The 27,487-nt window shown below is 39.5% G+C and overlaps 1 protein-coding gene across 3 annotated transcripts in view; it reads right to left on the minus strand.

Moving 5' to 3' along the window:
* Nucleotides 1–27,487, minus strand: part of SYNJ2 (synaptojanin 2) — a 67,522-nt gene that overhangs the window by 15,057 nt on the left and 24,978 nt on the right. For 2 of the 3 annotated variants that reach the window (XM_085055771.1, XM_085055773.1), the window contains 13 exons: nt 21,004–21,087; nt 19,288–19,349; nt 16,428–16,524; nt 13,246–13,418; nt 12,756–12,837; nt 12,381–12,530; nt 12,118–12,283; nt 10,083–10,274; nt 7,862–7,946; nt 6,451–6,591; nt 3,141–3,333; nt 1,256–1,414; nt 889–1,045 (listed from right to left, as the gene is read on the minus strand). In XM_085055771.1, coding sequence (XP_084911897.1) covers nt 889–1,045; nt 1,256–1,414; nt 3,141–3,333; nt 6,451–6,591; nt 7,862–7,946; nt 10,083–10,274; nt 12,118–12,283; nt 12,381–12,530; nt 12,756–12,837; nt 13,246–13,418; nt 16,428–16,524; nt 19,288–19,349; nt 21,004–21,087 — 1,741 coding nt within the window. Of the gene's footprint in view, nt 1–888; nt 1,046–1,255; nt 1,415–3,140; nt 3,334–6,450; nt 6,592–7,861; nt 7,947–10,082; nt 10,275–12,117; nt 12,284–12,380; nt 12,531–12,755; nt 12,838–13,245; nt 13,419–16,427; nt 16,525–19,287; nt 19,350–21,003; nt 21,088–21,215; nt 21,441–27,487 lie in introns of those variants that run through there. The other variant, XM_085055774.1, reaches the window with a different exon arrangement.

Raw genomic sequence — 27,487 nt, forward strand, 5'->3', positions numbered from 1 at the left:
TTATGCCTCATACAGCTTTTCTTTCCTGGATTGAATCTCTATCAATGGTTTAAGCTCCTCATTTTACTTTGTTTTTCATTCCTTAAATAAAAGTGAATAACTGTATCATGATGACATGTACTCTCTGATTGCCCTAGTTTTGCTTTGTAGTTTTTACACTTAACATAGTCATGGTATGACTTATATTCCTAGCAGAAGTTTTCAGTCATGTGAAAAGCCACATCTGCAGGCACAGACCAAATTAATTCTCCAGCAATTACATTTTTAATATGAATTTATTCAAATTTTAGAAACATTGGGGGATAGATGTTCCTGCAGACTGAGAGAATGATTATGAAAATTACCCCTGGATATGCAAAGAAATACTTTTTATTTCTTAACTATAACTTTTGAATAACAAGTGAAAATGGCCTTTCTGTTGTGCTGGCCACTCATAAATTCAAAGTACTTTATAAGCACTAATTAATGAAACCTCCCCCAGTTCTATGAACTAGCAGAAATATTCCTAAGAATTACCAATACAGAAGAAATGACAGGAAACTGCTTATACATCTACTGAGAACAGCAGTTTTAACAATCTGGCCATTAGAACATGGGAACTTTACGTGGACTAATGGATCTGTTGGAAAACAACAGAATTACTTGTGTATTACTACAGCTGGACTGTTTTCAGTCCCTCAGTGAGCACCCAGCACCTTTTCGATCTGTAGCACGAAGCCTTTGTTCACACACTGAAGAAGAGAGGGCTTTCTCCATCTCAGAAACTTAATCCAGTGAGGCTGAAAGAACATCTCCTTGAGTAAAGCACCATTCACCAGATTAAATCCCCTTAAGTGGGTTCTAGGTGAATTCTAAACCAACTTTCGGATAAAGAAGGATCCCACACACCTGTTTTTTCAAAGGGCAGTTTCTTTCTCCACCAAAGCACTCTGTCAGTCCATGCTGGGGTTCTGCACTTATCACTTGTATCGTAAGCCTCTGAGCCAACGTCGTATTTATATGTTGGTCCAAAATTTATGGTGCCTTCATGGAAGTCTTTAAAAATCTATTAAAATAAATAACATCTGTAACTTAGAGATGAGGAAGGTATCAACTGTGACATACCAACTTTCTTGCAAACAACGTTCTGATTTTTAAACCAATTGCTGCATTCATGTGCTACACAAGGGTCTGAAAATGCAACTTCTTTGCTCTCTCAAGGAACAAGACCCAGACAACATGCAGTTATTCAAGAAAATGAGACACACTGCCTTACTTTTCCACTGGATTTTTGCTGTTGTAGTTGATCAAATTCCAAAAGTGTCTTCCAGTCTTGACGTTTCAGAAAATAAAAGACTTCTTCGTATGTTAGATCAATGCGATAGTTAAAATCACCACACCAGAAGACATAGTCATGGGAGAACATGTTCTGCCCCTAGTACAAAATACCATTAATGTTAAACCACATTAATGACAACACCTTTAAAATACAATGAAATGTAGCACTCAGTCCCTCTGAATTACTAAATACTGGGCCTACTTGACAAATCCTATTTGTCAAAATTAATTTTGTGCTAAAATAGAATGGTTCCTTCACTGTCTGTGACATCCCACTGAGCTGAATTTTGTAAACAAGAGTGCCAGACTCTGACTCCTCTTTCCTGAAGGTATGTCTAAGCTGGAACCCAGCTTTATATTCACAATTTGTCTGTCATGAATATTCAAAATATATGGTTGTTTCCCTAACACATTTCACATGCACATATTATATATTTACATATTCTAAATATAACACAAAATGTGCTTCTGGTACCAAGGCAAATTTAGCAACAAAGCTCCTGAGTAAGAACAAGCTCCAAATTTGATCTTATGTGCACGCCACAGTTTTGTAAAGGTAATGAAATAAAATGTCAATGAAAATTCACTCCAGTCCTAAATTTAGCATCCTATCCTCTAACAAGTTTTATTTTTTTTTCCCCAGCTCAGCTATAAACCTCTAAATTCAGAGATTTATAAGGGAAATGTTCCAGGCTGTGGCTGTCACAGCACTAGAGGGCACTCTTTATATGCATTACACACACGAGGTACCTTTAGCTGTTTTAAGTGTAAAGGACATCAAACAGTTAACCAAGTATTAGAAGGAAAAACTACCATAAGCACAACTTTATGGCCATTTGGAACAGATCTTCTGTCCAGGACATCCAGTCTGTCAGTATTAGCTCCTACATAAAAAAACTGATTGATATGCTGCACGTGCCAAGCCTCTAAACCTTACAAACAACAGGAAGGTAAAATTTTATGCTTTGCAACCTAAATGCCATTTTTTGCTGACTAACCAGAATACACAAACTGGTCCAATCCCTCCCTGGCTTAGAACCTTTCCAGAAAGGTCCAAGAAAGAAGGTGTTGTGGAAATTAAAGCAATCAACATGAAGGGAAGCAAAGGAGCCTACTACCAAATCCTATGGGATATCTACTGGCCTGAGGAGACAAGTTGGAATTAAAACACTAGGGTGACTGATTTCACACAATTTAGGGGAAAAGTTATTCACAGAAACCAGTGGTTCCTACTTGCCACGCTCTGAGGGAAGCCAGCAGTTCCTTGAGAGTGACACATTCACAAGGACAAAACAAAGGGAACAGAGGGTACCATGTCAGTGACCAAGAACTGATATATCACACCCGACCAGAAGCAGCCAAGGCATTGCTGTAGTGAATGGCATGGATGGTCTTTCAGGAATTCTCACTAACTAGAGCCAGCGAGAGCTATCAATATCATGCTCTCCAGCTCTAACATCAGTCACCAAAAGCTTATCCATGGAGTCTTACAGACTTGTCGATTAAGTTGCAATTCTGAAAGATCAAAAACTGCACAAAGCCAAAGAATTTTCAAGCACTGGAGGAATTCTGTTTTTTGAAAGGAGTAGTACTTTTGTAAAGCACGTGCTATATTGGGTGGTATCTAGTCTCCTGTGAAACACGCTTCCCTATCTTTTATTTCTTTATTTAATTTGTTAACATTTCCTTTACCATTTTCTTTTATGGCACTGGGATGCCTTCTTTTAAGACCTGTCATCAAAGACAGCCAGAGACTAGCTTTCATGACGAAAATATACCACCTTTATCTCCAATGTTTTCAGCATACATACATCTACACTTACCATTGGGAAGCTGAGTTTCTGTGTGATTTCTTTATAGTCTTCATTCCTCTCTTTCACCTGAGTCTGCCCAGCAGTCAAGTGACTGCATATAAAGCAGAAACTGGTACTATAGAACTGGAAACGAATGCTCACTGCTCCTTTATTTCCAGCTTTTCCTCCCATTCCTGTCTTCACAGTGTCTATTGCTACATCCCTGCATTAAAAAAAATAGAAAGAGAACAGAGTAAAGGGCTTCAGGGACAAATATTCAATTAACTTTGACTGCAACGTAAAGGGAAAAGCCAGTTTATGATGTCATGTCTTCTCCCCTCTACAAAGCTTGCTGCTTTTAGGCACATCTTTCAATTTCTTGATGTTCACATACTTATGTTTCAAATTAAGCATAATAAAATAGTACAGAAATAAATCTATTTGAAAATATTTTTCTCCTTTAAACAGACCAGCAAGACCTTATTTCTGAAATACTGGGAATTTCTATAGAATATACTTTTCAAGTTTACCTCTACCATGACCCTTAAAATAAAGACAATAATTAAATTTACTATTATGTTTCCTTTTAGTTTTGAACATATGGGAATCTGCTTTTCAGGCAGTTAACAATTTAGTGTTCATCTGTTGAAACCCAACTACACAGTTTGTGATGGATTTTCCATTTAATTAAAGAACAGACCATACCCCATAATTCATTAAATCAGATGTGATAAAATTGGTGATTATTGGATACAGCTATTTATATGTAACTCCTAAAATGAGTTCTACACTGATGACAAATTACTTAAGGTCTCCATGTTGCTAATTAATTAGTATTTCAATGTGATGATTAGCATACACCTCACTACAAAAAGATAACTTGATAAAGCAGACCACCTGCTCTCAGGATAATTTCTCCCAAATAGCCAGGCTACTCCAAGAACAAAGCATGGCTGTCTGATCAGATAAGTAAATGATGAGATCATTGTTGTAGCCAACCCTAGCACCATGCATGTCTTTCCCAGTGAGACAATTTTACTTTCCAGGGAAGAAGTCAAGCAGATCTGACTAGAATATTACTGATTTTAGGACAGGACGTGCAGAAAACTCCTATGTCTTACTTGAGTTATTCTCAGAAATTCGTTTTCTAAATGATGCAAGATGTTACAGGTCCCCTTTCCTTACCCTCTTCATTTTCTTCTCCCTTCCTCCCCCATCTTTTGTACCTTTTTTCCCCCTCTCTAATTTCCTGTCTTTTCCTGACAGCAGGACACCACCAGAAGACACCCTCAGGGAGGCAGAGGAGTAACATCAAAGTTTTCTATGAAACAATGGGTTTTAAGCACTCCTACAGAAACACATGTTCAGTCTTTTCACTCTGAAGAGTTTTTCCCTCCTGCTGGCTGCCTACCCATTTCCTGACTGATATTCAACAGATTTGTATTCATGGCAAAGGTTATGCTGAGATAACCCACTGTAAATTCAACGGCTTGTATTTCATCAGTCTTCTCGCTGCTGTATAAACCAGCTATTGTCTCATATAATTTCTCTATTCTCTACCTTCTGTCTAAATCTCTTCAGCCTCTTTAAGCACAGAAGCCTTTTTTTGCACTTCTGATCATTTTTCCTTTTCTAGACATGGGAAAAACTATGCAAGCATACAGGTTAGGTTTGATTATGCTCACATAACACATAGCACCACATTTGCATTAAGTGATGAAACTTGGCTACTAAAATCAAACCCTTCCCTTTTTCTCTTGAGTTTCAAACAGCTACGTCCAATTTCTGGCAGTTTGACAACTGCAACAGAGCCACTGTGCTGTTCTGCTTCTGATTTCCATTTAAACCATGCATTTCCTACTGGATTACTCAAATTTTTTGTACGCCAGATGAAAAGTCAAAAATGGAGAGAAACAATTCTCCTCTGGACTACTTCATAGCAGAAAAAAAAGAAATTAATTTTTTTAAACCATTTTTAAGAAAGATTACTGAAAAGCAGCAATGCAAGACTATCAGAGTTACCTGGATTGCATTGCTCTGCCTGGCCTACAGCACTTGATGTTGCACAAGCTCTGTTCTGATCTTTTTAGCAGATATGAGATCACAGGGAAGAAAGAGGCAGCTTTTGATATTTTAATCACAAAATGCAGTGGCCAATCAGTGCCCTAACATGGGGTAGAGAGGAGTGTTTGGATCGTTGAGGGCTTTAAGGTCAGACAGATGCCCAAAGATAATTTTGACTAATTATTCATTTCCTAGCCATTTGCACTTAGCCTGCATAATTCTTGCCCACGGCAAAGGCATTTTAATGCAAGTATCTCTGTGGGTTGGTAATCTTCTAGGAGGAGTTTGGTCAATCTCCATGGACAGCTGAGCTAGGAAGCCGAGGATACACAGCTCTGCACCCTCCTGACTAAGCACACAGTTCTGGTTCCCATGACATCTGGAAGAGACAAACACTTTTTAGGTTCTCTTACCTCGCAATTCTATAAAATGTCAAGGGGCAAAATTAGGTCTCTTTCCCCTGTCTGCCTTTCCACCTTTTGCACCATTGTTTTCAAGTCTAGAACTACCCCTGTTTGCATAAGGAAACAGTATGGACAGGGCTAGAAGATAAAACCTGCCCTTCAGACAGAGGCAGGCACTTGCCTTCACTTGGTGCAACATTCTTGGCCTTACTAGCCCAGGTCATTCCTTTTCCAGAAAGACAGCATCCAAACAAGGTGCTCCACACTGACTGCTCACCTGGAGCATGCCTGGCTTTTCAGCTAACTGGAGGAAGACACTGAAGCTGCCTGGCCTTTGAGCTACCCAGGGAGATGGACTCCAGGCTATTGCTGCCTGGAAACATGACCCAATCCCATGCTGAGCAAAGACCAGAATCCAGGTTTGCATGACTCCCACCAAGCTGAGAAATCACTCCCACGCTCTCTGACCACACTCCAGCAGCAGATGTTACTGAACACACAGATTGGGTTTTGTTTTTTGGGTTTGTTGGTTTTGGCTTGGGTTTTTTTTGGGGGGGTTTTTTTGGGGTTTTTTTAATTTGTTTTTGTTTTCTGTTTTTGTTTTGTTTGATTGTTTGGTGTTTGTTTTCTGTTTTTGTTTTCTGTTTTTTGTTTGTTTTGTTGTTGCTTGGTTGCTTTGGGGTTTGTTGTTAGGTTAGTTTTGTGTTGGGCTGGGTGTTTTGGTTTTGGTTTGGTGGGTTTTGGGGTGGTGGGTTTTGGGGTGTGGTTTTTTTGTTTTTTAGGGGTATTGTTTGTTTGTTTGTTTTTTGTTTGGTTTTTTTTTTTTTTGTTGTTGTTGTTGTTGGTTGGTTTGGTTTTGTTCTTTTTCTTACCTGATGAAGGGGACATGATATGGTCGTACAAAGATGAAAAGACAAACACCAACAAGCTGTGCTGATGTCAGCTGAATGTAGCGATGAGTCCTGGAAATAGCTTTTTGAAGCTGCTCTCCCCACATTTTTCTATTCGTTGTACTGGAACAAACATAAAATCATTTAATGGAATCAAAACAAACCACATACAGTCAATAAAATGAACAGATTAACTGTGCCTTAGGTTTACAGACATCCCATTAGGCTGTAGAACTTGAAGTGCTGGTCGCTGTGCATGGCAGAGACCAATAATACCTCCTTGTAAGCTAGCCCAGAGTTTGCAGGGTCAGTGAGCTCAGGCACAGCACACAAATAGAGTTATCCTGCTTCTGGATGTGTGAGGGATTTTGTCTAGTACGCTTAGAAAGATTCATACTCACATGACATTGGATTCACCCATTCACTGGGGATAACTGGAAGGTGATTATAGCAATCATAACGGTAAAAACAAATTTCCATAATAATCTCATGACTTGAAAGATTTCTTATGCTCACAGTGAAGAGGAGATCTTCTCTGGGATTTCTCTGGCTGGAAGGTGTCTGGCTACTCCCAGTGTTGTCTGTGCTTAGCTAAGGTTTGTCAAGGGGTGCATGTACCTTCACTTCAGTGGATCTAGCTTTTTCTTTTCTCCAAAGTCAACATATCCATGCAGATATACTGCCAGCCCAGCAGCCATGCTAAGCACTGCTGTAACTTGTCATTCCCAAAACAGACAAATAACTGTCTGATGAATTAGCACTGGAAACACATCTTCAGGGTTCCACCCCCATTCAGATGCAAAAGGACCAGTAAACATAACAGCCTACAATACATGCTGATATGCCAACCTCAGGCTTTGCATTTAACTTCTTCTCTAGCCATACTTCTCACAAATACAATTAGCCACAGAGACATTTTTAGACAATTTTAGAATTCCCACATGAATGCCAATAAGGTTTGTAGTCATTGAGCACATTTTTCCAACAGCAGACAGGGTTTTAAGGACAAGTACTACATCAATCTCAACCATCAGAATTCCTCTCTGCCAACATAGACTTGAGAGACTTAGCAAACACAGTGTATTCTACTGTACAGAAGTTCACAAAGAAAGAGCACTTTCAACACCATCCCAGTGACATTTGTCAATAGGAAACATATTTCCAGCCATGGTTGCAAACCACAGACTTGGAAGGGAGTATTTTATACATGTGATCATAAAAATGATCATGGACAGTAGCTTTGGGGAAAACTGTGTTCATTTTGTTGGGGTTTTGTTTGTTTGGTTGGTTTGGTTTGTTTACAGTTGTGGGGTTTTTTTTGGTTGGCTGGTTAGTTTTTTAGGTTGGTTGGTTTGGGGTTTTTGTTGTTGATTTTGTTTTGTTTTTTACTTACCTGGCATTCACAATATTCCCTGCACTTAACTCAACCATCTCTTCAAATCCCACTGCAAATATGTCAGGAGGGCAGCTATCATCATCTGTTAGCAGGAAGGAAAAGTCATAGCAGAATTACTATTTTGTTGTTTCTCCTAACGACTTGTATTCTAATTTCTGTCAGAGATCCTTCCTGTAGTTCTATCTTGTGTATCCCCTGCAAAGCTATACATATTCATAGCTCCTTTAATCTAATCTCATAAAACAACCCCTGCAGTTCCTCTGAAATTTTTTCCTGCATTTCTCCCACCAGTTGGTCTCCATCTCTCTTGCAGGAAGCAGTTCAGAAGAGAACATTATATTGTAGCAATGTTAAGATCTCTCTCCCCCACCCCACTCATCACTAGAGCCACAACATCTCACTATCCACCATCTTCCACACGCTTGTCATTTTACCCAACTGCTCTTCCTTTCTGACACAGATTTCTACGTAACTGAACTTAATTGTCCACACACCAGTATGTCACCTGCATTTCAATGCCTTTAGTGAATTTATCTAATAGTTTAAGGAAGCCTTCAAAGTTTCTTCTTTCTTCCAAGTCCTTAGATCACCTGTATTTAAGTAAGGTCACCCTAGAGCACAGTGAACCCCCATTCCCCAGCCCAGGCCTGTGGATATTACTCTGATAAAACCCAAAAGATCAGACGCTCTCATGTAACAGTATGAAGCAAATCTGTTGACCCATCAGATCTGTCCATTGCCTAAAGGATTTCTATTTTTTTTTTAAAGTGTCACATGACCAAGGTGACAGTAACTTAATTCAACATGAAGATCTAAATATAGACAAACATAGGAACCTAAATCAGATCTGACTCAGAAATCACCAATGAAAAGAAAAGTAAAATATACAGCAACTCTCTGCAGACACAAGGGTGAAACTAGCAGGACAGTGAGCATCCTTTGCTGGCTTAACCAAACAGGCACTGTTACATGTATTTCCCCTTAATTTTGGACAGCTGTCTTTGAACACTTGCCCATTTGTGCAGGCACTGCACTGACATTAATGCAAATACAGACATTTGCGTGGTCGCACCCTAGCTCTGCCCATGCACATAACTCAGCTCTCTTACAGAACCTGCTTAGACCTACCATGTCTTGGTTGCCTGTACCATGTAGTTCTGCTCCTCTGGTTCTCTCAGGGGAAGGCCTGGCAAGGCTAATACACGACAGGCTCTCAACAAATCTTAGTATCATGGGCATAGTTATCTGCTAACACATCTCAAGTGTTTCTGAAATAGACTAGACTGGACTAATCACTTACCTAGGCTGCTCAGAATATAGTGTTCTGCACCTAATCACATACCACTCAGGAACTAAGGGTTCAAATTAGACAACTTGTATAAGGGAGCCAAGGATTTGAGGAATGTGTTCCTAAGCTACAAGGTTAGGTACAGGACTAACCCTGTGATGCCTGCAGGAAACAAAATGTTCCACTGCAACAACAAAAGCATGGATTTTGCCATAGTTTTGCAACCACTCAATTTTTAAATGACAGAATGTTCACTTTTCATTTACCTTAATCAAAAATCTGTATATCAATTACAATACCTGACCTTGTTCCATAAATAAGAAATTCAGCAGCCAGTTTCAGCAAGCCACAAGCATAAGAGTTTTCTGTACTTCTAAAGAAAGGAAATACCACCTTCAACAAAGTAAATCCTTTTGTCTGAAGGCTTTGATAGTAACATTTCCAGAGTAGCTCACAGAGAAGTCCAGATTGTACAGATATGTTTAGCTCCAGATGAGAGACCAAGATGTTCTAATGGCACCTAAGCACATAGCTCCCACTCATGTTAAAGAACAAAGAACGGAGAAATGGAAGAAGTAAATGACATACGTGCATTTACTTGCAGGGTATAGGGTGCAGAATAGGCAGATCCATCCCATGATGGCACAAAAGAGAGCTCTGAATTCTGACCTGCTAAAGGTTTGAAACAGTCACATAAACTGTTTCAAAGTGTTCAAAGCACTCTGATTGTCAGGAGCTCTTCACACACCATTCCACTTCATCAGGGAGGCAGCAAAAGCAGGGAGGAGCTGAATACACCCCTAAGAACTGACAGAAAATGCCCTCCAAGATGCATTGATTTTGAAAGGCTGGTCAAATCTCGTGTCCCGACTCACCCTCTCTAGAGATGCCAGCAAGTAGTGCTTATACATTATGACTGTGAAATCTGACCTTGAAATTCTGAAACTCCTGAGAGCTTGGGAGAATCCAGCAGCCAGTCTGTCAGCTCACTGGTACCAAGGATGTTGCTTCGAAACTGCTTTCCCCCATTCACATTCCAGGTCCCCGTGGCAATACGAACACGCTTGGAGCTTGTGAATTCAAACTGACGCTCTGACATGGCCTTCAAAATACTTGGAGTTACTGACAGAAAAGGGGAGAGAGAAAGATGATGTGTAAAAGAAGAATGTGCTGTAAAAGGACAGAAACTATCCAGACAGGATCAGCACAGTCACTGTGAAATAATGACATTATCCTAGCAGCAACAATACAAAAGGTAGGGAATTTCTCCTATGGCAATACCAATAGCTACAAGATAACCAGGGTTTTGATGTCAGCAATTTCTCTCCCAGAAACCAGGCACCCTTTGAAAGTTTGGGAAGGGCTAGTCACTCACTTTCAGCATAAGTTTTTCTGTACTTCTTCAAGTAATAAGCAAAAAAATCTTTTATCTTCCATCATCTTTTCAGTTTAGTCTACAGCACTGTCATGGTTTAAACCCATTGGGCAATTAGGGCTTAATAGTGCTTATCCCAGCCACTCGCTCACTCCCTGCCCCCACAGTGAAATGCAGGAGAGAACTGCAAGAGTAAAAGTAAGAAAATTCATGGATTGAGACAAAGACAGTTTAATGGGACAGAAAAGGGGAAAAAATATAATACAATAATCAGAATACACAAAACAAGTGTGGCACAATGAAATTTCTCACTGCTCCCCAACCAATGCCCATCCAGTTCCAAAGCAGTGGCCCACAGTCAGCTTTCCCCCCATAGTTTATATACCAAGTATGACATCATATAGTAAGAATATTCCTTTGGCCAGTTGGAGTCAACTGTCCTGGCTTCAGCCTGGAATCAACCCTCCCAGCTTCTTGTAGCCCTCTAGCCTTCTGAGTGGGAGAGCACAAGAAGCTACCAACTTGCCTTGGTTTAAACCCAGCTGGCAACAAAGTCCTACACACTCACTTGCTCACACATTAGTCTCATATTAAATCCAAACCACAGCACTGTACCAGACGCAAGGAAGACAATGAACTCTGTTCCTGAAACCAAGACAAGCAATCAAGCATGTCACAAGTTATGACTTAAACTGAAGCCCTGGGAAGTTTAGAATGTGGAAGGAAAGACAGAGAGAAGCACAGAGTGTCACATCAGTACAAATCATGCACTGTCGTGGCTCTCTAGCCAGGTCAGAACTCCTGAAAGGACACTGCTATATTCACTTATTTTTGCTGAGTATAGAAAATTAGCCGTGTGCTTTTGCTGTGTAAGCAACTGAAGTAGAGTTAATCTTTAACTACCCAACTTGCATTGGCAGTCAGGCATAGAGAAGTTATCTATATTTTCCTTGTAGTCCACATCAGGGAACAAGCCCAGGATTGATGTGGTGCTGAATGCTCCTCTGCAGTAAACCAACCACCCAACACTGCTTGTGAGTGAAATTATCCTGTATTTTGCATGTAAACATCTTCTCAGAGAGAGCTGACTTTATTCTAGATGGGTGCAAGCAAATGTGTCTATGTTGTGGACTAGCAGAAGCCTGAAATTAAGCAGGAAATGAACCAAAACAACAGAGATGTGCCTTTAAAAATCCAAATGGCTAAAAGTATATGCAAAAAGCAAGGACACAAATAAGGACATAAAAAGGCTAAGCTCAAGAGACTTCCCCAAGACTAACTCAGACAGGACCAGACTGGGAATATAGCCCTAAAATCCTTCCTTCTGGTCCAACTCTAAACTGTCAGAGAGTATCACTATCAAAGAGCAGACAAACATCCTCAAAAGTTCAAAACAAAATACGAGAAATAAGCACAGTGGAATTAAACCACACAGAGTTGTGCTATGGTCACTTGAAAGTTGTGCTTTAAATAACAGAACTGTGCAAAAATAGCTTATTTATTGATTTTTTTTCAATAGGGTACAATTGCTTATATCTGACAGCTAAAAGAAGACACAAAAGAAAAGCAAAGGATTTACACTGGCTTTACCCAGCAGTGCAGTCTGGTCCATGAGCATCTTGCCTTTGTCTGCATATTCCTCACGGAAGAAGTCACCCATGAGCAGCAACTCGATGGCTTCCTGCTTTACTGGATCAAAGAAATTTGACTGGATGGTACGAGACACAGACCGGGCACCATCCTTGAGCTTCCCAACCTACATCAGACAGGAATGATCAGTGCAAGTGACACTGAAGAATAAACAGGACATCTTTCTTTACTTATAAATAAACAGTTTTGCCATTTTTCTTTACCTTGTTCTTCCCCTCAAGGGCACGACTGCCACTAAATACTCTGCACAGATTATGACCATTGAGAGTCCACATCTCCTTGTAGGATTCCACAAAGCGTTCAATTATAGGTTTAGAGTTCAAACTGAGGCTCTCTAGCTGAGTAAGCAGTATCTGGATTAGGTGCAGAAGGAGAAAAAAAAACAAAAAAGAAACCAACATTGTTTTTTAATATGTTTTTGCTTTTTATCCTCAGTATTCCAGCGAGTGCCATTCTGTATCATAGAGCTGGCAAAACAGACATATAACTGAGACTTACAGCCTCCTTCCTGTCTTTCCCATGGAGCACCCAATGTATGCATGACAGATATCCCACAGAAGGTCCTCTGACAAACTCACCTCCAGTGCAACAAAGGACTGTACACTATTAGAACGATCCACGCAGTCCAAACAATTCATTCGAAAAGTTCCTGTCTGCAGACTTTGATAACCAAACACAAGAGGAGGGAGGAGAAAATGGTATATTTTAAAATAACATCTAATCATGAATTGATTAAACAAGTTCATCAAATGTTCTGCCTGAATATACCCACCCACATTTTGATGGTACAAGCACATTGTGCACAATATATTCCATTAACACATCTAATTACTTGACTACATCTGCAGCACCATATTAGCAAATCCATGCACTAGTAAATCTGCAGATTTGAAACCATGGAGATGCAATTAAGCCAAATAATTGATTTAGCACCTAATCTACACTTTGCCTCAAAATTGTATTTCAAGATGGTCGTTTATGGTCATGATCCAAACACAGCAAGAAATCGGGGAAGGCCAGGACAAGCAGTGCCCAGCAACACTGGGATGGAGGGGCAGAGACACTCACCGTGGACTTACATGCTCGCCCTTTGCGAAGATTCCAAAGTCTTCCCAGTGCAACTTCAGCTGAGGCCCCAGCAAATTTTCTAGTTTCTCAGGTTTCCCACCTTTTGCAAATTGGTGGTAGTCAAAGTTTATCATGGGAGTGTCTTCCGCATGGGAAGAGGCCCATAGCAGTTTCTGTTTAGATAAGAGAATGAAGGAAAACAAATCCTGCTCAAGCCACATGTAAGGATTGATACCAGCACACTTCTCTCATTAATAAGCCTTGACTGTTAATCATATAGTTCATACGGAATTTTGAAAGGCCAGACATGAAAAAAGCAACTAAAGCTCCCTGTTTGTTTCCTTCACAGAAGTAAACCTGACTGTGAGAATCCAATTTTCCTGCAGGGGAACTCCAACTGTAACTACAAAGTACATATCGGAATTGTGCCTTAGCTGGTGGCAGCCCTGCAGCAGTGAGCTGTTGCTGCTGCTTCTGTGCAAGAGGGTAGACAGGAACAGCGATGCTCTAGGCAGGCTCAGGGGGAAGTAGTAAGGAAGGAATTACATTCCAGGAAACATACTATAAAGTGCTTGTGGTGAAGCAGTTTGAAGAAGAAGTGAAGTGAAAAAAGAGGCACAAATAGCCTTACTATTTCATCTCCAATATCCTCACATGCATTTCTGTAATCACCACAAATTTCATTAAGGTATTTGCAATAGATACAACAATAATACATCCTGTTCTCCATGAGAAAGCCAGAACCATTACATTAACTCCAACTATGCAAGCCTTTGTCTATTCTCCTCCCTCCTGCACATTCTCACCCCAAGATGGATGCTTTTCTCCACTTACGTTGTGACACACACTGGACAAAACAAATCTGATATTACATTAAAAGTGTACATGTAGCAGTTACACCAGCATAATTGTATTAAGTAAGCCATTAAGCCTTTCTTGCAGAAACAAATTTAAAGGCTGTACTTGGAAAGAGACCTGCAAAATGTATTTCATTAGACTGTTACTGTTGACACCCCAATCTGCCCTTACAGATGTTGGCACTAGTAATGCACTTGAGGATGACATTTACCCACTGCTGCAGTGTAAATTATTATCAGAGTATTCACAACTCTACACCACAGCCTTGCTTTTACTGTAATCATAATTACCTGTGTTACAGGGAATGCTTATGGGAGGAACAGCATTTCCTGGGAACAGTATTGATTTTTGGTCTGGTAGCAGCTGATTCAGGTAACAGATAATGAATAGTAAATTAATGGTAACCATGCCATTCTGATGAAGAGAGCCCAGTGGCAGTAATTACAAGAATCATTTGAACCAACGCTGATAAGAGTTACTAAGGTTGAAGCAAGAGTGGAGAGAAGAGGAAGAAATAAAAGAAATATTGAGAAACTAATGACAGGAGACAAGCTTGCAACCTAATCACACTCCTATGAATTACTTTACTTTTAATTCAAGCCCTTTAAAATCATCAAAATAAAATTAACTCTATATTTTTTCCTAACATCCATTTTTTAAAACACAAAAGTACAGAAATTACCAAGGAGCCATTTTGAATGAATACAAAACTTTAGTTTTCAGTGATGTCAGTCTAAATTCTTTGAGCTCACAGGGTATTTTCAGAGTTTATTTATTTTTAAAATAGGCAAAAAATGTAACAATTTAAACAAAGCAGGTCTTTATTTAAATTTAATTAACAAATGCAAGGTCTTTATTCTAGGGATGCCTGGTTTCTGACTTAATTTGCCAGAAACTTGCATGATACTGGTTGCATGATACTGGCTAGAACATGCAAGAATGTAAGAGTTTGAGAAAATATCAGTATGAAATTAACAATAAATGTAATATTTTTGTCTGTGTAAACCAATTCTGAAATGCTCAAATAACTATCTCTTACCTTTAAATTTCAGTGGGGTTTTCAATACAAACTAGAAAAACTATTTCAAAGAGAGGGAAACAAAAAAATTACAGAGGCTTATCCATGTCATGCTGAAATTCAGTAAGAAGCTGAAAACAGAAGTTAGGACCAGACTTCACTTCTGTGCCTTTCTCATTGCCTTGCAAGCTTTAGTCATAATCACTTTCTTTGGCCACGTTCTGTACAAGGGGAGACCTTCACTTTGCCATTTTCTGCTGGGGAAGCAGATAGTCTTTCCCAGCTCTTTTGCAGGAGGAGGAAATAGTCACACAGAAAAACTGACAAAAAACTTGACACTCCCTGTAAGCTCACTATTGCAACAGAGAGGGAAAGAAATTGGGCACTATTATTCAACCACAATTTTTATTTTGCTTAGTTTCACATAGTAAACATTTCAGCTCAGAACTGCTGGTATCATTCTTTACCAATGATATATACATAGCACTTATTTGAAGGTGTGTATTTAAATTATGATTAGTTTTAGGAACATATACTCCAAATGTATGTCAGTTTGCTAAAGCAACAGGCACTTAAGGAGGCAGACTTTCATCAACCTACAGCCAGATTCAGGCAGCTATCACACTGCTGCAAATCCCACTCAGTGCCAATCTGTGGCTTTAAATTCACACTGGTTTTAAAAATCTAGCCATGAGAATACTACACTAGAACTCAGCATAGCTTCAGCTCTACAATGCCTGACATCCTTGCTCTCAGGTATTAGTTGTGCCTAGGGACACTTAGGGGCCAGGAAAATCTCTCTCCATACACCAAACTGTCATCTGGTGCTCAGGCAGCCAATTCCCAACACAATCAGTGCAAGACAGCCATTTCCCATTACTATCAGAGCAAGACAGCTCAGTGATGCTAAGTCACTACATTCAGTGATCAAGGCTCAGGGCCTGGCCTCCAGGCAGTTCTGGCAATCCCAGGGGGCCCCTGACTGCATATGTGGCTACATACAATGTCAAAGCTGTCTGTGATTCACTTTTGCAAATGTGAACCACTCTAAGGAGTGTTAAGGCAATTTCTTTTTAAGTTTAGTTAAAGAGAATGAACACAAATGTATGAAGAAGTAAGCAGAAAGGAAGCGCTGGAAATTAAGCCATGAGACCAAGAAGCACTATTCTCAGTATGTAGCATGTAGTGAAGAATTAACATCATTTCTTTAGATATACTATTCACCACCTCCTGGGCCAGAAGGAAAACAGAAGAACATGGAGGCTCAAGGAAAATCAGCAGTTAAAATGAAAATTATTGCTTTTACCTTAAAAGCTCTGTTGAGCACCTCCTCTCCTCCTCTGCTTCCCAACAGGTTAACGATCACTTGTTTTCCATACTGCTCTTTCAGAAGCATCATATGCCTACAGCAAAAGTAACCATAACACGTACTAAACAAAACCACGTTATGTTGCCTACTGCCATTTTCAAAATACAGAAGTAGAGATCACTGGTTGTTTCATCCAGCAGAAAGTTGCAGCCACACCATCTACAGACATCTTCCTCAGTTTCCTTGCAATTGATTATTAAAGTGGTGAAAGTATGCAATTAATAGATACAGTATTTTGTACTGAACTTAAAGAAAGAAGTGTCTTAGGAAATAGGCCCCAAATCTTTCATGTCACTCATAGCTTTGACATTGCCCTTTATGCTCCAACCTCTTGGCTGTTAGCCTGGTGACTACATAGGAAAGACAAGAAAAGAGGAAAATGTATTACATTTCAACAGGAATTGCCCAGCATCTTGCAGGGCTGAGACTACTAAGAGTTAGCAGCAGCAATGGGGCCTGTGACTCCAGTGCCAAGGCCAGAGAGTTCCAAAGACACGTCACAGGTAACAGGGTTCAAATATCTCTGAGCTACTGCAACATTGAGACATTCACTCTGAACTCAAACCAAGCAGGAAGATTAGTAATCATAAGAACTGCTACACTGGATCAGAACAAAGGTCCTTGTAGACAAGTTGTCTGGCCCAGATTCTCCAGGAAAAGCACAAAATAGGACAAGTATAACGTAGGCTGGTTTTGTTTTTTGTTTGGCCTATGTCACAAAAATCTCAAAGCCTGACATTTAGGGACTCTCAAGTCAAGAGCTTTTAGCCAGATGCCAAGACACCCATTCTTCCCTCAATACATCATTTTCAAGTTGGCATGCATGGTCTACAGAAGCTGTGCTGGCTCATCAAGAAGGAATTAGATCCTAAAGTTGATTTCCATTATGTACAAACAACACTGTAGCAGTACTTAAGAGGAAGCTGCATAGAAATAGGTAAGAAAAATAAAATAAACACAAAACCAAGAAGTTACTACATGCTGCAAAATGACATGTAATGGCAAAGTGTCAGAAAAATAGGAAGCCCACATCTTCTGGTATGACTCTTTAAATCCTTTAACCAGAAATAAGTTACACGTGGAAACCATGGAAGGGGAGAAAAGAAAGAAAAAGTCATCAGCATTGCCTTCAAGAAACATGGCTAAATGTATTTTCTGGTGTGTTCTTGATTCTGCAACCAGTTCTCTGTGTGCCAGCTCTTCCCATACAGTTGCACCCCTCTGATTCCAGCATCAAGATCCTACCTCTTTGCCAGTGGTACTTCCTTCCAACAAAATTACTGAAGATCAAGTCACCTGTTTGAGTATTCTAAGCAAAGCTCCCTATGGATTCTTCAGGGAGAGAGGATGAAAAAATACCTACTAACAAGATTACCATCCATTTCTCACATGGTTAGATGTAACAGAAATATCTCAGAAAAGCTGTAGCAGGTTGTTAAATTCCAGTGTACTTTTCCATATAAGCAGTCACTTATTTCTTGCCCATTTTCAAAGGACTATCTCTTGCAGATCTCTTAAGCAAAGAGAACTCTAATTTCATCTAACTTAAAGGCAGAAGGGAAAGAAGAAATAGTGCAAGTTGATCCTCATGTTCATGTTTCTTAGAAGAAAGTTATTCACCAGTTGTATTAGGGTCAGGGCTAAAAGGTCTCACAGAGTTCAGAGGTACTCTCAATTTCATGGGCAGTATGAAAGAGGATGCTGAATAAGTTATTGTTTTCTTCTTATACAAAATATCTCTGTTGTAGAATGCAAACCTCTAAGAGGGAGCTTCAGGGCAGGGCAGGTTATCACAGCACCAGTTGGCCATGAGACCATGAGTCTCAAAGACACTTGAATTCAGTAGGATTTAAGAGCCTTAAAAGCTTGGAGAATGTAGGCCAAGAACCTCTGGAGCAGAGACTGCTATGGTGCATAGTCCCTTTAGATTCTAATCCCTGTTTGGGGTCTTCAGTGTTGCAAAACCCTTAACAGTCACTAATGTCCTGTTCGCTAACAGTTGCAGCAATGAAGAGGCCTTACTCAAAATCAAAATACACCCTGATCTGCCAAAACCAAACCAAAACAGAAATTAATCACATGACCTGGCATTTACGAGGTGAAAATTTCCCACAGGCCAAATTCTTCATGTGCTTTTCAGGCACTGTTCCCATGATATCAGTAGAAATATGCCCTTAGAGGACAGCACTTCCCAGTCTGACATCCAAAGGAATCAAGCTAACGCATGTCTTTTTCTACAGTTTCCAGCTGACAAACAGAGTCTTAGTGGTTTTAAAAGGTTTACAAGCCAGTCTTTGCATAAAATAGAAAACATCAGCATAATAGCATCATACAACACTGGTCACAGAATAAGGCATTGCTATTTCTGTATAGCAGTAAAACAATGGGGAGAAAAACAAATCCAGAATGGTGTGAAAGCAGTGTTTACTCTTTAACTAGCTGGGTTACAGTGGTAAAGCACACATATTCTGTGTACTGCAAGTGTAAACTCGCATCTGTTGGCTCACAAAGGGTAACACAAACCCTTCTTTTGCAAATCACTCAGTATTTCTAAACTTTTACAGACGCAAGCCAGAAGACCTAATTAATTCAATTACCACTGAAAACGAGAGGGAAAAAAGCACAAAAATAAGTGACTAAATTAAGTAAACCAACTTAATAATCCACCACACCTGGGGGATTTGCCATATCATCTGAAAGATGGTTTACATCTCAAGATTCTCTGGGAAGACAAAGTTGTGGAACCTTGGTTACATGCCACGCTGCTGTGTTGCTGCCAAAGTGGAATGAAACTTACTTGTCAAAGGCAGGTGCATTGGCTTCCAGACCTCTGTTAAGCCTTAGATGGCGGGAACCAACCTAAAATAAAATATTGGAAGAACAAGAAAGAGAAAAAACTTCTTAAACTGCTGGAGTCCTAAGTCACTAGATGTCTCCCTTTTTCCTTCAGAGAAAAACAGCTTTTTTAACAGCACCAGACACCTCTAACAGACTCCAACCACCCCCACACATAATATCCTTTACACAAAAGCCCCAGCTTTTATTAGACAACATTTACAATTACAAGTGAAAACACAATTACCATTAAGCAAAGGGATACCTACACATCTTTTTATGGCCAAACAAATCACATCTCTTTGCCAGCTTCCTCATGCAAATAGCACACACTGCCTCACATGAGTATTCTGTGAGCCCAGCATTCTTACTGCCCTTGCCTTGGTAGAAAAGGCTGCACTTATGCCAGTTCCATGGGTGTTATATTCTGAGTTCTTTCAAAAGTATCAGAACAGTGATTCAAAAATACAATACAAAGGATGAAATATGTATAGCATCATGCATTGTTTCTTATACTTCATCATCTTTATCTGTTTAATGAGGTTGGTTTCTGTAATTCTTTCTAACACCAGTGCCAGTACATTCACACCCAAGGACTAAGAGTACATAAACTAATCCAGATTAGGCAAAAACCCCAGGCCTACTAAAAAATCGAAAATTCTGTTTAACTAGAAATAATACCCACTAATAGCCAAAAATACTTGAGGGAACTCTTGATGGTTCTATAACATATAGAACAACAGTTCTGGATACAGCTACACAATGGGCAGGATGGGCACAATCATATGGACAAACTTACTTCATAAAAAGAAGCAAATATTGCTCTGGATGGTCTTAACAGACAACAGAGATCCTTTAGTTATTTCCTTTTGTGCTAAATCCAGTGGCTCTGAATAGTACATAGTTTCCAGTTTAATTATTTTAAAAAGTATCATATAACCTTTAAAGTATCTTAAAAAAACAGTTATGTGATGTATTTTCTCTATTAACACATGTGTATATATGTCCATACTCATTTCAGCTGCTTATCCCTCTATTAAGAGAATGCAAAGTGTGCTCAGATGATTCTTCTTTGGGCTTACAGCTTTGTATAAACCACAAGTCACAGACCATATATAACCCACTAAATTTGATGCAATAATCTCCTGATGAAATCCAACATCTCTTACAAAAGATCAGATTAGATGATTATTACCCTTTTGACTGAAATCTAGAAAACACACCATCCAGACATTTTACTTTGTTTCAAGCTAGTATGCTCATATAGACTTACTGGTATCCCTAGATACTCCAATTGTATTGTGGAGGTCAATGTCACCAAGCCAACCAGGCACTTCAGAGGAATAGATTATTCCAAATAAAACAGAAAATGTTATCAAGATATTGCTGTAAGCTTCAGTTTATAACATTAGGTCACAGCCCCTTAAAAACAGTTCCCTGAAGAGGCACTCGGACACACAAAAATGTTAAACTTCAGTTACCTATAGCCATTTGTCCAGTATAGTTCTGTTTATCTAAACACACAAAATTTTCAAAAATGTAAACCTAAAATGAAAGAACTCAGCACTTTCACAGAATGAGTTTTGAAGCTCATTAAAAAAAAAAAAAAAAAAAGTTAATTCTAAACTATAAGTGGCAAGAGAGAGAAGCAAGTTAGGCTTTCTGATTATTTGTTTACCTGAAGCCCCGTTTGCTCCCAAAACAGTGGAACAGAACCTCTGATCTGCACAAAGGAAGAGACATCATCATCCAAGTAAATTGTCTGCAAAAATAAAATAAAGTTCTGCAGTTAGATCTATCAGCCTGTGGCCCCTTCATCAGATGACAGTTAAAGACACTGAACTCAAAGGGTAAAAAAAGTAAACCATGTATCTCCCTGTATCCACTTACCGCTCAGCCCCTTTTCCATAGTCTCACAGGCAGTGGAACAAAGCACAACGTATTTGCTTTCATGTCATCACAGCAGAGTCAATTCACTTCTCACCAGAAACAACAGAAAACTTAAAGCAACACCACATCTTTCATCCACAATTAAGATGGATTTGATCTACTCATGAAGATACTCGGAAAAACCAGGCATATACTCTCCTGCTGTCCCTCTCACAAAACCTAACTGTGCAAAATGTCATTGCTCCTTGTGACTGATGATGGGTAACGTCAGGTGGGGGATAAGCTTATCTCCTGCTGTATTTACCATTTCTTATTTCACTGCATGCTGTGCCTTGTCAGAGAGTCCAAATAAAACTCTGTAAAACCAGCAGCTTTGCCACTCCCATCCCGAGGTACAGTGAACAGCAATGTGATCTATTTCTTTTCCAGGGGGCTTACAGCAAGAGGTTCCAAACTCTCCATTTGCTTTCCTAACCAGACCTCAAAATCTCCCTTTATGTGCTCTTATGATCACTGTTAACAAGCTGATTTTGAGTCAAATCTATACAAAGTACAAAGACTGATTTCCCCTTTTGCCTTCCCCCATCCACAGCCCCCAGTCAAAGTGTTATGTTGTATGTTAACTTAGCATAAAAGGTACAATCTTCAGATTCAGTACGACCACAGGGCAACTGTGCAAAGCCTGGCTCACTCCTCTGGCCTATACTTAGCAGTGGAATCCTGGCTGCTTTCCACAGAGGATACATGATACACATGATACACATCTCCGTTATCTCATGCATGACAATGAGTGTTCTGCAGCCCTTGGGAGGAATGGTATCCAGGTTATCCAGGTAGCTGCACTAACCACATTGTATCATTTGGCACAACTGCTGCCAGCTGGCTAGTAGCTCTGAAAATAGACTAGAAAATGAAAATGGGTTTCTCTACAGTTTTAAAGTGTTTCCCCTTTTTGGATTTGCCTCTATGTGTGGCCAATGGGTGGATCAGGGAAAGTGCCTGACCCTGACCTCTCATCTTCATAAGCATTATCAATGTACAATTTTTAGAGCTACACTTGTGAAAAGAAGAAGATGTGATTTAGATAAAATCGGTGACAAAATATTTACCATATTTTTGCAGAGCACTTAAAACTGTTTCACTAAGATGAAATATTAAGTGGCTTTGTCATGGACACAATGTCAGTGTTAGAAGGGTAGCCAGCCAAGATGTAGTGCAAAACTACATTTCGATTTTTTTTAACCTCTCACCAAAGAACTAAGAACCCTTTTTTCTGTTGCATTCTGTCCTAGCACAAGCCCCTGGCAGAGAAGGGGTTGCTCAGATAAGCCTTCTTTCAAGGCCTGTGTCATAATTTGAGTAATGTGGCTCTAAAACATGCTCTCCCAGTAAAGTTTTCTGAACATTACTGGTACCTGAGTGCAGGAGCTAATTACCATGGCAACACACTGGTGTATCTCTCCTTTGTAGTTTTATTCTCAGAAGAGTTCATTCCTCCTGCAGCTGGACTACAAGAGGAATATCCAGTCCCACTTTCTTCCTCTTTATCATATTCTCCCTGAGACTGGTCATGCCAAGACGACTCAGTGACTTCTACACACTGAATCATCTTTTCATGTACAGTCATGGATTCAAAAAAGCTCATTCCAAGGTAAAGCAAATTAATAGCACTACCACAGCCCCAGCATTATCCTGACCAATAGTAAATGAAGATCGGGACCTGAATCTGTGCAAAAAAATATTCAGGACTGGCCTTCTTTGACAACAATCACCACCTTAGCAATTAATGGGTTGAAATGAAACATCTAATGATGACAAATACAGACAAAGCTTTACCTAAAGTACAATCTGGCCACTCAAACAGCTTGCTACAGAGGATTAGTTTCCTTTACTATATTCTGGGAAGTCCCTGTTTCCATACCTAGCTGTAAAACTGACAGCTCAGGTATGTCTTTGAGCAGCTCTTTTAGACATCCAACTGCAAATTCTCTAGATCCACTCATTAACAGATAGTAATTCTAATTCAGTACCTGCAGTTTAACATCTTTCTGAGCAACAGTTTAAGTGGAAAATACTTCCTCAGTTACAGACCATGAATATATAACCTGCCTTCTTCCTGCCAGATACAGAAGAAAAATACTGACAAATACTGACCAAATATTTATTTCTCCATTAACAGATGCTTTATTTCCACTTATTAGTGAGTTAACAGATGTTTGTTACTAGTATCACTCATATTTTCTGTTCACTGGTTTTTGACCCATTACCTCTTCTGTTTTCTGCTCTATTAAGCTGTCCATTCAGAGAACTGAACAACAACCAAACTATTTGATCATTCCTGTAACCTGAACAGGATACCTAAACCTTGATGTGATGGGCTGGGGGATCCTCTGTCAAGCTGAGGTCTAACACAGGACTCTCCTATGATGACAGAGCATTTTAAAGAAACTGACATTTTTAATGTACGTTGTCATGTAGCTTTTAGAAATTAGAGGAGGTTTTTGAACTTGGAGCACAGCCTCTCCAGCACACTCATTCACAAGAAAGTACTTTTTTTTTTCCGCTCACTTACAGGGCTCATCATTCTGTTCTCTGGAGCAATTCTCTGGTCTTTTGCAATCCTTTCGCCTCATTCTCATGACCCAGATGAGTCCAAAACTATTTTCTTCCAAGCTGTCAGAGAGTTTGAAAAAGACCTAATATTTTTTTAATGAGTGGGAGACTCATTAAAATGACTTTTCTGTCAGTCATTCCTTCCTAAAGAGACTCTAACCACTTCATTAAGCATTACAGCTGTGCAAATCTTCCCTCAATTTCAGTAATACCCCCTATCCTTCATTCACCACTTCAAGGAACATGACCCTTGATCTTGACATTGCCCTTTAGTATGTATGTCTCTTGACCTCACAATATTAGTGGCAACAGACTTCCTACCAGCAGATTCGTTAAGAGAGCAGGTTTAAAGACTAAGACAACTTTCCCAATCAGGAACAGACAATCTTAGCAGCCACATACACTGTAAGAAACCTTATTTGCTAAAATCTTAAATAAGCACTAATAATACATTCAGATTGAAATTATAAATAAAAGATTCCAACTTCATTGCTTATGCATGGACAAGTACAGGATTTCTTTTCTCATATTCTTCACAGCCTTGATCAGTTTTTGTGCACAATGTCATATTTTCTACAAGTACATATCTGTCCCATTTTTTTGTTGCTCTAGTTTTGACTTCATTGCCCTGTCCTCTAGCAGATCTATTTCCCTTATTCTAAGATACTAGACAAAAGATGAACAGTTCTTTAAGAAAAGAAAGAAAAGTAAACTGCCTTATGGCTAGAATTTTCCTTTCCTCTGTTTTCCTTAACTCATGGACAAGAATATCATACTGGTTTTTCTCTAAAAGCTCAACAACAATCAGTTACTTTATGGACAACACTTGGTCATTAGGATTGATACATACTGCTAAATCTGTCTTTGTGGAGTCTTATCTTAGATCCAAAATGACAGCAAGTTGTTGCCTATGTGCCCCAGGGACAATGTTCATTCCTATCAAATCCTCAAAACACTTGAGGACTACTTCATTAATCTCAAAAGTAGTACAATCCTACAAAGGTAGCCCATAGTACAATCCAATCCAGTCAGCTGCATGAACTTTCAGACCAATTTCCCATCAGACAACACAATAGCAACTGGATAATTAAACCGTGTGGAAGACCTCTTTGCCTTAACAACAGATTACCTGGCCTCTGACCTCTGGAGTTAGAATTTGCCATGTTTTTCTTTCAACTTCTGTAATCTTAGACTCTGTGGTCTCTTTCTCCAACTCCAGGATCAGGGGTGATAGCACTGACAGTTTAACAGGACATTTTTCAGTCTTTCTCTCCTGTTGCATAGGGCCAGACCTTGCCCCTGCGATCCAAGGATCTTTACTGGTAACACAAGCTTCACACACAGGTACTGTTAGAAAGCCTCTGGGCAAGAAGGAAACATCTGTGTCAACCCACTGGTGTTCTAATCCCAACATGTCATGCCCATTCATTGTTTGGAATAATTTACTCACTGATTTCCATCACTCAGCTTTATTAGAAAGAAATAATCATCCAGTCACAACTTCAAACAGCAACATTCATTACAGACTCAAGGGGCACACAGAGGCACAGTCCCTGAAGAAATGGATACTCGGCTTATTTGGGGATTCCCAGTTCTGCCACACAGCCCACAAAGAGCATGGACAGCAGATGGCCTAAACATACCTCTCTGTGAGTCCCTCTAGCTCAGACCATGGGACCCAAGGATATATTTGCCAAAATAATCCTTTTTGCTTTGCCTGGGGGTCATACTAAAACTTATCCAGAAAATAAATCCACCACAAGATTGCATCCATTCCTCTCCTGGAGAGCTATCCAACACAGTCTAGGAGGTATTGTGAAATAGGGATCATTTTCCTTAATCCATGCCTGACATTTTTTTCTTAAATTGGAAGAAAGGGAAGGTTAATCCAAATTCATGGTATTTCCTTTAAATGCTTTCTCAAGGTTTCAATTTTCTTTACTGAACAATTCCATGAAGGGAAAAAAACTGAAACCATTTATTTGTCTCTGGTTAATTAGAATTGTTCCTTGTAAGCCACAAACTAAGATTTTAGCATAACTCTTTGGAGGGTAACTGGGGGAAGAGCTGAAATGTAAACAGTAACAGGGCACACAAACTAAAAGAAGAAACGATCGCAGTTTCTCAAAGCTATCAGGAGAAAAGAATTACAAAAATGCAACACAGTCTCAACTTCAAAGGATTACTGGGGGAGGAAGAAAAGGTGAAGAGAAACATTTATGTTACAACTGAGAAACAGAGACTGATTTTAAAACTACTTGAGAATTAACAGGAACACTGCAAGCACTGCAAGTGGAAAGGGCTACCATCCCATTACAAAATATTTGTCAGCCAATCTGGAAGTACATATTGGAGGGATTGCCCTCTTTCCCTTTCATTTTGCTTTTCCTTAAGTGTTTCTTATAACATTTTCTTTCTTCTCTCTTTGTAAAGACACAAGCCGAATGATCAAAAAGCTTAAAGATCTAAAAGTTGCTCATTTTTTTTAAGAAAAAGTGAAGATATTTTACTTTCCCCCCCCTTCTTCTCAAACACTGAGTCAAACCAGTTAACTGAGCCCACAAAAAAATGACTCATTGCAGAGCTGAAATGCCACAAGGCTAACTCTGTGGGAGACAAAGGCATACCATCTATGCATAAAAGAGCTGCCTGGAGATAAGATTAATTGTTTCTCCCTCTTCTAAAAACAGAAAAATGTTAGAAGCAATTCCTATAAAGAGGGGAAAAGTCCTGGGTTTTCAGAATCCTAGGGTGCTCTTTATCCATGAAAGCACATAGTCAACATGCCATTATACTGTACAGGCTGCAGCAAATGGAAACAAAATGTTATTTAGCCAAGATATTACCTCATAGGAGATTAGTCAGTCGTTTACTATGAAAGTAGGAGAGAGTTTATTCTTGGACTCTTCCTTCCTAATGCAAGGGGATGCCAGCTTGAGCTGGATCAGGCATCCCAGTGGTTAGCCCAACTTTGCTTTCTTAGGACTTGCAGCTTGGAAAAACTAGTGTTTAGCACCATCAGTAACAGCAACCTTCTTTTCCTTCTTTTCTTTGGTTTTAGAATACAAACAAAACCACACAATCCTTTAAAAACTGCAAACTCTCGCTATAATTTTGAACACACTCAAGCCTTTCACCCTGAAACCATTTCATTCTTGTGCTTTTGCTTAGCCAGTTGAAAAAACATTCAGAAGCTTTCAGTTCTCCCACTTCAGCATCTGGCTGAACAGGAACAAAGCACAGCAGTTCTCATGAAGAGCCTGACCCAGACCCAGGTAAGGGAAGCATTAGCAATCAAGTACTGTTTTGCCACTCACCAGGAGCCAATTCTCAGGTTTTCTGCTGGAATGCAAAGGCCATTTTCTTTTTCATGCTAATCATTTGTAACATTATGTACTCCAGGAATATAACTAAACAGAATGAGTTCCTTATGACCCAACTAGTGAGATGGACAGCAGAAGTATTTTCCATAATAAGTCAACTGCTAAGTGCAATGCCACAAATGTGAGACTCACTGCATAAAAGCTGACAACTCGCTTTAACATTTTCTTTCTTCTGCATTTCAACAAGAGGACATTCTTCAAATCCTGAGTAACAGGATTAGTGCTTTGCACTTATATTCATGAGAAGACACTCAACTAAAATAGCAGAATGTACCA

This window comes from Lichenostomus cassidix, chromosome 3 (assembly GCF_008360975.1).
Source record: "Lichenostomus cassidix isolate B80296 chromosome 3, HeHo_3.0, whole genome shotgun sequence".
In the NCBI taxonomy this organism is placed as follows: domain Eukaryota; kingdom Metazoa; phylum Chordata; class Aves; order Passeriformes; family Meliphagidae; genus Lichenostomus; species Lichenostomus cassidix.